The sequence below is a fragment of the Ciona intestinalis genome, unplaced genomic scaffold, assembly GCF_000224145.3.
Source record: "Ciona intestinalis unplaced genomic scaffold, KH HT000164.2, whole genome shotgun sequence".
Lineage (NCBI taxonomy): Eukaryota > Metazoa > Chordata > Ascidiacea > Phlebobranchia > Cionidae > Ciona > Ciona intestinalis.
In genome coordinates, this window is record NW_004190486.2 from 42,253 (window position 1) to 52,905 (window position 10,653).

The 10,653-nt window shown below is 37.3% G+C and overlaps 1 protein-coding gene and 1 long non-coding RNA gene across 2 annotated transcripts in view; one reads left to right on the top strand and one right to left on the bottom strand.

Annotated features, from left to right (window-relative positions):
• LOC108950442 overlaps nucleotides 1-573 on the bottom strand; it is a 3,094-nt gene extending 2,521 nt beyond the window's left edge. The window contains exon 1 of the long non-coding RNA XR_001975229.2: nucleotides 53-573. This is a non-coding gene — a long non-coding RNA (uncharacterized LOC108950442). The remainder of the gene's footprint in view (nucleotides 1-52) is intronic.
• A 1,183-nt stretch (nucleotides 574-1,756) lies between these two features.
• LOC108950443 (protein ANTAGONIST OF LIKE HETEROCHROMATIN PROTEIN 1-like) lies at nucleotides 1,757-3,871 on the top strand. Its single transcript, XM_026839169.1, has 6 exons — nucleotides 1,757-2,563; nucleotides 2,620-2,744; nucleotides 2,844-2,985; nucleotides 3,044-3,277; nucleotides 3,338-3,437; nucleotides 3,500-3,871. Exons 1-6 carry the CDS (start codon nucleotides 2,319-2,321, stop codon nucleotides 3,869-3,871), a joined length of 1,218 nt encoding a protein of 405 aa, XP_026694970.1. The 5' UTR covers nucleotides 1,757-2,318.
• Nucleotides 3,872-10,653: the final 6,782 nt, after the last annotated feature.

Here is a 10,653-nt window from a genome sequence, read left to right on the forward strand (position 1 = left end):
CAGTGTCACTAATGAGTAAACAAACCGTGTAATAAGGACTGTCCTTGCTAACATAGTTACCACACCAGAAACAGAATATTGTTTCTGAAAAATTATTATGTTTCCAACACATTATTACTACAAACCGAAACATTATAATGTTACTAAATATGGGAATATGTTTCTGATTATGTTTGGTGTTCGGAGTATTATTTGTAAGTTTAATAACCTTGCCACTGCCCAAGAATTCAATTATATCCCCTTACACGTGTCGATCACAAAAAAATGAACTTTGTTTAATACCCAAACGTACATCGCTTTAATAGATAGAGTGTGTTTTTCTAATTCCAACGACACCTTACTTGTTTTAATCGGTCCTGTATAACCCAAGATATTCCAGCTCAAACACCGTGAAATTCATAAAACTGATTTAAAAGCTGCGTGGCGAAAGAATTTAAAAGTGTACTACGCACGTGACAAAATTGTTGAAGCGTGGCCGCTCTCATTCTGAAAGGCGAGAGGCAGTGTTTTCAGCGAAAAACGAGAGAACAAAAAAACGCATGCTTCGCTTTCACCAAAGAATACTCTACCGCTAGAGATCACTGTTTGAGGACGAATATCTCCGCCTATACTGGTCCAAAGAATACTCTAGTTTCGTTAATACAAAGTATAGTTGAGTCAATAATTTTAATCATCAACTGTGCGGCATAGTGTTGCGGATACTGTAAAATATTTGATGCTTTCCTTGATAGTTCCGGATATTGACTGTATAAGGTATTTTCACTTTTATTTTTTATGTAGTCCTGAGATAAGGTATCTATTAATTTGACGGCTTCGGAAGTGGGAGTTAGGGAAGAAAGACCATCAGGGCATTTGACACCAATGTTAAAAAGAGATTGAACAGCACTGTTGAATATTTTAAAAACTAAGCCATTATTAAAGTTGGTTTCAATGACAGTGTCTTCGGCAGCATGTCTTCTCCTATTACTGCTTGTTGGCTGATTGCATATCTCATCTGCTGGGTTACTTTGCTCAACTTCAGCATCTGGTAATTGGTCCCAATCCTCTATTATATCTTTTATAAAAGCTGCGTCCATTTTAAATATTTACTAAAGAATTAAAATATTTTACTAAAGAAACTGCAAAACTTGAGTGAATCTTAAGGTAAGGAGCGTTTTAGCTAAACAGTAAAATTTGAAATTCTTTTACTTTAACTCGGATTAGTTTATACATTTTTCTACGTACAATTTTGGCTTGGCACTTGGATACCTTTGTTTTTCCACAGAGGTAATTAAGCACCTTCTAATAAAACAAAAGAAACAACGTCGTTGATGCAACTTAGTGATCGCAACAGACGCAAGTACTTTACACCATAACTGTCTGTTATTGTATATGGCGGGGCGAACTCTACCCGCGCAATTCAACCGTGACGAATCTGACCCGCCATCTTTTGGTTTATATTGAATTTAAAGTTGGTTTAAAATGACGAAATTCTTCTCCCAATAGCTCATTTTAAAGCTAGGCACGGTCTTTATACAATTTAAATGTTTGTTTGTTGTCTAAAAGCTTTTTATGAACATAAATCGACATTAAGCTTAAGTCACGTGACTGAAGCTTTCATTCTTGGTAGAGTATTCTTTGATTAAATATACCTTTTTTTTCTTTTTCCATTGCTGCAATAACTCCAAACAAAAGAGTTTGTTGACGATGAAGTAGAGCTACCATAAGTGCTGGCCATAATTAAATTTCTTAAACTTTGTCGCAAACACACGCGATACCTATTTGCTGAGAACTCGTTACAAACTTGAAAAAAATGATTTTCCGCAGATGTTTTGTTTTCCCCGCACCGGATACTGTGTACATAGATATCGGACAAAATGTTGTCCGAAACGTATGCGAATTCGGACGCGAATTCGCACACCGGTTCGCATACGATTTCGCAAGCGAATTCGCACGCCGGATACTGTGTACAGCCACCTTTAGCAATTACTATATGTCTTCTAGTAAACGTATTTTTTGTTGTAACGTATTATATTCTTTGTTGTGTTTGTGTGCGCATTGAGAGTTACATCTAGCAGACATTCAGGTTCTGCTGCACAGTCTGGAATCTGAATACAATTTGGACACGCTAGCGGGCAGTACGTTGTAAACCGCGCAGCCTAGAATATATCGATAATAAAAGCTCTAATCGTAAAAAGGTTACACTTAGCCCGTACACATGGCCAAACGAAAAAGAGACCTTTTGTAAAAAGGCTGGGCCAAAAAAAGAGGCATTATTTGGCCAAAATTGGCGTGCGTTTACATGGCCATTTAGCACCGTTTTTTATTATTTAGTTCGCATGTGGGACTTCCCCGTGAACGTAACTTTTTGGTTTAGTATGATATTGGAATCAAGTTTGAGCAATATGGATAGTAATTTTTCTGTTGCAATTTATCGAAGAACCATGTTAAAGTTAGTATGGCAAAGAAGAAAAATGATACTAGGTTGGAAACAACGAGCTAGGAGACGGAAATTTTGTATTTTGTTAATTAAAACTACTTTTGTTTTGCTTAAGAAAGCACGACGTTTTTGGATGCTGCAAAGGTGAGTTTATTTATACCTAAGTTTGTGTTTACAGTTCTGACATTAAGCATTTTAAGGTCATCGCGGTGGTGGGAGTTCGTTAGCAATAACTACACTGATGAGTTCTGGTTGAAGGATTTTAGATTATCAAAAAACACCTTCAATCAAATTGTTGACATGGTGAGAACTGAATTAAGACCAGGTAAAGTACAAATTGGTCTATACATATATAAATATATGTATACACATTAAATTCTATGTTATTTAATCCACAAGTAGTATGCATACTTAAACTTCTTAGATGAAAGGTCTATTCGACAACCAATTCCTGTGGAAAAAGTGGTTGCTATGGCATTGTTTCAACTTGGGTCTTCTGGTGAATACAGAACAACCGGAATTGTTTTTGGAGTTTCTAAAGCTTCAGTTCACAAGTGTTTGCATAGGTATGATGCTTGTATAAACTTCTTTATCCTGTACTAATTGATGTGATATTGATTGAAGGTTTTGCAAAGCAATAGGCAAGCTTGTTTCACATTTTATAAAGCTTCCATCCAATAAAGAAGCTATACAAATGGCCCGAGAAAACCAGAGATTGAATAAATTTCCTCAGTTGTGGGGTTCGGTTGATGGGTGCCATATTGCGGTTGCTCCACCGAGTCATGGTTATGCTGACTACATAAATCGCAAAATGTTTCCTTCTATAGTTCTCCAAGCTGTGGTTGACGGACAGTACAGGTGATTATTTAAAATATTTTAATGAAGAAAATAAAGTATGTTACCAGATTATGTAAACAGATTTCTAAACATTAATGCGTGTATGCCGGGATCGAGTCATGATGCTGCAGTATTAAAGCAATCGAGCATATACAGAATGGCACAATCTGTATTGCCTGTAGTAAGTATAAATTGTTTGCAGAATGTTATGGAAGTTCACATTCATTTCAAGTGTAATTGCAGGGATCCATATTTATAAATGATGTAGAGATTCCATTAATGATTGCTGGGGATGCAGCATATCCACTTCTTCCTTGGCTAATGAAACCATATGTGGGAACCAACTTGACAGATCAACAAATGTCATTCAACTGTTACCACACTAGTTCCAGGATTGTGGTTGAAAATGCCTTTGGAAGATTGAAGGCAAGGTGGAGAATCTTGCAAAAATCTATTCCTGTTGCTGCTGCTCCTATGGTGGTACTTACTGCTTGCTGTATTCTCCACAATATATGTGAAAACCAGCAAATGCCAGACCCACCAAAATTGGTTCGCCACACAATTTGTAAATTTCTATCTGACAATTACCCATTGAGAACAAGTTCTCGTTTTTGAATTTTATTGAAAAGGACAATTTTGTGAAAAAACAGTACGATGAACTTAAAATGTAAAAACTGAGGTAACAAATGAAAAGAAATGTACTTGGAAAAACAGTGCGAAACATGTAAATGCAGGGAAAGAAAGTGAAAACTGTAAAAATGTCAATTTTGTGAAAAAACAGTACGATGAACTTAAAATGTAAAAACTGAGGTAACAAATGAAAAGAAATGTACTTGGAAAAACAGTGCGAAACATGTAAATGCAGGGAAAGAAAGTGAAAACTGTAAAAATGTATCTACATTAGAATGAGCTTATTCATTCGGAGTAATTTTTTCTTTGCAGTAATGCCTCAATCAGTTTGTTATTTTGATCTTCCATCGCTTTTATTATTTTGTCATTTTCTTTTTCCATCAATTTTCTGTCCTTGTCACCTTCATCTTCCATTGATTTTAATATTTTGCCCCACCTTGTATCTTCTTCAAGTGCTGAAATTACAAACAATTATCTATTTAGCAGAACTGTCCTACCTCCTTTCTTATGTCTCCTCTGAGATCTTCCAGATTCTCCTGAAAGTAATCTTTGTTTAGTGGGCCTTTTTTACACCAATGATGTTTAAAGAATGGTCCAAGATTATTCGATTTTATATAATACCGAATCACTTGGCTTTATCTATTTAGCAGAACTGTCCTACCTCTTTTCTTATGTCTCCTCTGAGATCTTCCAGATTCTCCTGAAAGTAATCTTTGTTTAGTGGGCCTTTTTTATACCAATGATGTTTAAAGAATGGTCCAAGATTATTCGATTTTATATAATACCGAATCACTTGGCTATAAAAACAATAAAATGAAGCAAAGTGTATGTGGATTTAAATAATGCCATCCACTCCTATAGGTATGTTAATCGGTACGAATGTTCCCGGAGCAATCCGGCCGCGTGACGTTATTGCAGGCGGAGAGAACGAACCTTATGGACAAAGGAGCGCTCTAGGTTGGGGAATCGTTGGGTGCGTGGAACCGGCAACAGATGATGGAAGCAGAGTGGTGTCGCATCGGTGCTTCAGAACGCAGGAGGAACGGAACATTCAACAGTTCGAGACGTCTTTGAAATCCAAAGAAATCATAAATCCGATGCACCTACGACGATGGATGGAGTCAGAATTTATCGAACACAAACAAAACCAGGTGACGGCTTACTCATTTAATGATACAAAGTTCATAAATACAATTTCTGAGAATATTACCAAGGTGGAGAATGGGCATTATGAGATGCCACTACCTCTTAAATCAACCAGCGTTCGCATGCCGGACAACAAGTCATTGGCACTTAAGCGTTTGTGGCAATTGAAGAAACGATTTGAGCGTGATCCAGCATTCGCCGCAGATTATAATGAGTTCATGTGTGACGTGATCGCTAACTGCGCGGAAAAGGTCGGTCCGAGTGTTGGTTCAATCGAAAGAGGTTGGGTGAATTTCATTCCACATTCCGGTGTCTACACTCCTCACAAACCCGGAAAGATAAGGGTCGTATTCGACTGCGCTGCAGAGTACCACGGTATGTGTCTGAACGACGTCTTGCTACAAGGACCAGATTTGTTGAATAATCTAGTGGGTATTTTATGCCGCTTTCAGAAGGAAACGGTAGCGCTATCTGTTGACATTCAAGGAATGTATTATCTCAGTTTTATGTAAACGAAAAGTTCCGAGATTTCCTCAGATTCTTATGGTGGGAAGAGAACGATCCGAACAAAGCGGTATGTGAATACCGGATAAAAGTACACATTCGGCGCTGTGAGTTCGCCGGCTTGTGCCAATTTTGGACTCCGAAGAGCTGCTGACGATGGCGAAGCAGAGTTCGGTAAAGATGCAGCTGACTTCATACGTCAAGACTTCTACGTGGATGACGGTGTGACTTCGGTAGAAAACAGCGACACTGCTATTTCTCTCCTTAACAGATGCAAAGGTATGTGTGCTAAAGCAGGACTAAAATTACACAAACTAGCTTCCAACGACCAGCAAGTTTTAATGAACGTGGCCCCAGATGAACGATCTAAGGGAATGCAAATTGTGAGTGGTCTTCATTGGACCAGTGATGTTAGAAGGAAAACGCATCTTACAGCAACTGTGTAGAGACAAGGTGGGTTGGGACGTCGAGCTGTCGCAAGAAGTGAGAGTGCGATGGGAGAAATGGAGAAATAAGCTCGTACACTTGGGCGATATCAAAGTAAAGAGATGTTTCCATCCGCACGGGTTTGGTAAGATTAAAAGCGTTGAGTTGCATCATTTTTCGGATGCCAGCACTATAGGATATGGTCAATGTTCATACATTCGACTGACAAATGTTTTAAACCAAGGTCTGCTGTGCCTTTGTTATAGGTAAATCTAGAGTGGCTCCCTTAAAACCTGTAACAGTGCCCAGGATGGAACTAACCGCGGCCGTCGTCTCAGCAAGAATGAGTCGGTATCTACGAGATCACATACGATTTAATGAATACGACGAGTACTTTTGGACGGACAGTAAAGTGGTGCTCGGCTACATCGGCAACGACGCTCGCAAATTTCAAACTTTCGTGGCTAATCGCCCGCGACCATTGACGATCGACGCCATGAGTCAATCAGACAGCCCGGAACCGCTCACTCCAAATCACATATTGACGATAAGGAAGCGACCGTTATTGAGCCCGAGAGGAGTTTTCCAGAAAACCGACCTTTACCTGAAGAAACGATGGAGAAGGGTGCAATATCTAACCAATCAATTTTGGACCAGATGGAGAAAAGAGTTTCTACAAACTTTGCAGGTACGAAAGAAATGGCAAGGGCGGCAACAGAACCTGGACGTTGGTGACGTTGTGCTAATTCACGACGATAACGCACCTCGGAATCAATGGAAGTTAGGCCGAGTATCGGTCACGTACCCGAGCGAAGATGGTATGATACGAAAGGTGAAACTGACGGTCGCTGAAGGGGATCAAGACAAGCAGGGCAAAAGAACGAAAACTCCTTCTGTGCTCGAGTGACCAATCCACAAATTAGTGCTATTGGTGGAGAATGACGATTCCCGGACGGGGAGCCAAACATCTTCGTGAGAGCGACGAAAGGCTGTATTCGTTTTTGTTTACTAACTGCTGGTTATGTGTGTATAAGGGCCTTTTTGGGACAAGTTGCGACTAGCTCTGTGTTATTTTAGAACTCGTGCAATTTTGGGGAGCCATGTGACTGCGGTACAGTCTGTTTCGAGATTATCCACGTGACGTAATACTTCGTTTACATTGTTTCTGTGTTTTGACCTTATTTTCGTTGGCTTCGCGTTAGTTCTTTCTTTTATTACAACCGTTGGTGGACGGAGGTTACGTTGCTGCTATGTGCGGCCGGGTTGCATTTAATAGGTACCCAGCAAACAGAGAACGTTGTTACAACTTTCATAACGTTGTAATTTGGTTATATTTTGGTGCACAATTTTTTTTTTTATGTTTAAATGTTGTGCAAAAGTGTCACAAATTACGTTTTACATAGTCGTTCAAAAATCGAAAATAATACGTTCATATAAACGTTGACTGTTACACGTGTATCCAACGTTTTATATTTAAACGTGTTTGCAACACGTAATTTCAACATAGTATCGTATGGTTTGGCCCATATTTTTTCTTTTTTTGTGGCTTGACGCGCTATTTTGGCAATGTTTAGCCAAATTTGGTTAAAATATCCTTATTTAAGACGTTATCACAACGTTTTAGCAAAACGGTCGTATAAACGTTTCAAACGCACAGGTAAAGAACAATAGTTTAAACAAAAAAGTTTATCTTGTTGTCTAGGACTTTAGTTAGTGTCAAGCAAACGGTTTTAAGATTACCTTTTATACTTTATTTAATTGATTATTTATTTGATTCTGCGGCATACATAATTTATATTGGAAATTCCAATAAGATTCTCTGTATACATTTTGAAAATGCAGTCATATTGTATACTACAATTAAAAGAAAAGAAATTCGATACTAAAGTAAAAATCTAAAATACTTTGTTCATCACGGGGGACAAAAAGATTGTTGTACTATTACGCCACCTATATAAAAATAATCGTCCGCGAACACTGCAATATCCCGGATGTAGTTATTTTACACGTGGTCGTGGTGACTTATCAAAGAAGGTTGGTAAGTTTGCATTTATGTATAATTTAAAGATATAATATATTTTTGATCAGTTTCATTTCCATAATGGGCACAAGGTAGTGAGTTTCTATGTCATGCATACGTTTCGCGTTGTATTAATATTTAAAGCAAATGAGTTTTTGCTACGTTATTGCCAATTGGTGGCGGGCAACTTACCAGCATGCTTATGCAATTGTTCTTGCTTAACTGAACCCAATTTTATATAATGTGTAATTCAGCTAATCTTTTTCATAGGAATAGTACTAATATAAAAGAATATAAAATCATGAACAAACAACGCTTAAAATATAAACGTGAATGGATAAATTCAAAGCGAAAAAGTTTAAGAGAACAATATTTAAAAAAACGTACCAAAGAAGTTTTATACAGCTCTGAATCTGATGAGTATACAAAAGACAATTCAAACAATAATAATGCTCGTGTTAGTTGTGTAGCTTTTAAATCGACAAAAGATGAAAACTGTTCTTCCCACTCCACGCCGCAAAAGATTACATCTCGTAATGTTTCAGTTGAACAAATATTTATTGATGATGCCATTCCTGGGCCTTCTAAAGTGGATGCTGGTTATAATTTAAAAACTGATCTCGCCTTGTGGGTAAATCGTTTTCAAATTAAACACAATGCTGCTGATTTGCTTTTAAAACTATTGCAAGCGCATGGGCATTCCGAACTACCTTCAACATGTCGCACACTACTATCTACGGCCAGTCATGTCAGTATTTAAGTGGTTTCAGGAATGGAATATTATTACTTTGGTATAGGAGTCCAACTTGTGGAAATTCTTACAAATCTTATTTTTCAAAATGACCACTGTCCATCTGTTATTGAACTGTCATTCAATGTGGATGGTCTACCTCTGTTTAAAAGTTCGAAAAGTGTTTTTGGCCCGTTCTATGCACTATTAAAAATATTGACAATTCCTACGTGTTTCCGGTAGCACTCTCATATGGTTTGTCTAAACCCGTGAACTTGGACTTTTTAAGTGAAACGGTCAATGAATTAAAAGTTTTGCTTCAGGATGGTTTAATAGTGCGGCAAAAAGTTGTTCAAGTTGCTTGCATAGCATTGTATGTGATGCTCCAGCACGTGCAATGGTTAAGTGCATAAAGTTATATTCTGGCTATTATGGCTGTGACAAGTGCTCACAGTCAGGCATGTGGATTGGACGCATTGTCTATCCACAAATTACAGATTTTACACCACGTACCAACCAAACTTTTAGAGAACATAAAAACAAGGAACACCATCACAGTGCATCCCCATTTTGTGATCTTCCCATTGATATGATTCAAAAATTCCCCATAGATTACATGCATCAAGTATGTTTAGGTGTTATGAAGAAGCTTTTGTTAACATGGATGAGGGGAAGTAAAACAGTCAGGATAAGTGCCGTTCAAATATCTGAAGTTAGTAACCGGCTTATTGCTATGAAACCATTTATTCCTCGATGCTTTGCACGGAAACCACGTGGTCTTGATGAAGTAGATCGTTGGAAAGCAACAGAATTACGACAGTTCTTGCTTTATACTGGCAAAATTGCATTAAGAAATATTTTACCGAGTCGATTGTTTAAGAGTTTTTTGTCATTTAGTATTGCTATATCCATTTTAATATCACCAACTCTTTGTAAATTGCACTGTGATTTAGCAGAACAAATGTTGTCAAACTTTGTCAAGGATTGTAAAGTATATTATGGGGAGGAATTTTTAGTATATAATGTTCATTCTTTACTTCATCTGGCAGATGAGGCTAAAGTATATGGTTGTCTTGAGTGCTGCAGTGCATTTTGTTTTGAAAACTATTTACAAAAATTAAAAAAAATGGTCCGATCTGGCAAAAGTCCCTTAGTTCAAGTTGTAAAGCGATTACAAGAAAATAAGATTTTTATTCCAGAAAAGTGTATGTTGCCCAATATTTTTGCCACGTTTCCAGATAATGCTTACATTGTAAAAACTCCTAAAACTGTAGTTGGTATTGAAGTTAATAACAAAGGAGACAGATTTTGTTTGTGTAAAGTGTATGGTAAAATGGTACCTTTGTTTAGTGAACCTTGTAATTCTTCTATTGTTGGAGCTTTTATTGGTAAATCTCGTGACTATCATATGGATATGGTACAAAGTACCTCTTTAAAAATGAATGCAATATGTTTTAAATATGGCAACAATGTTGTTTTTATGGCAATTATTCATGATTTTCTTGTTTAGTTTTTATTTAAAGTGAAATGGGGCAAGAAAGACAAAATTTTGGTTTTCTCTTCAAGTAATGCATTGAATAATTTTTTTTAGCCTGTGTAAACAATGATTTATCAAAAATTGATGTGCAAAAAAAGATTCTTGGATTTCTATGATTTGTAGTATAAGGAACACTGGCGTAGAGTACGGGCTTGCGGTGCACTATTGTCGAATTTACTAATCTAATTGCATGCACGACCATCGGCGCACATATAATGGTTCGAGTGTGACAACCAGCAGACTACTTCGTAAAAAAATGTGTTAAAACTGACTTAAATTTGCGAAATCATGATTATTATAACATAACATCGTATTTACTATCTGTAATTTTTTTGCAAATAACGCCCTACTCCGATTGACCAATTCAGGGAAAAACAGCATTATTGTGTGAATGGACCAGACAA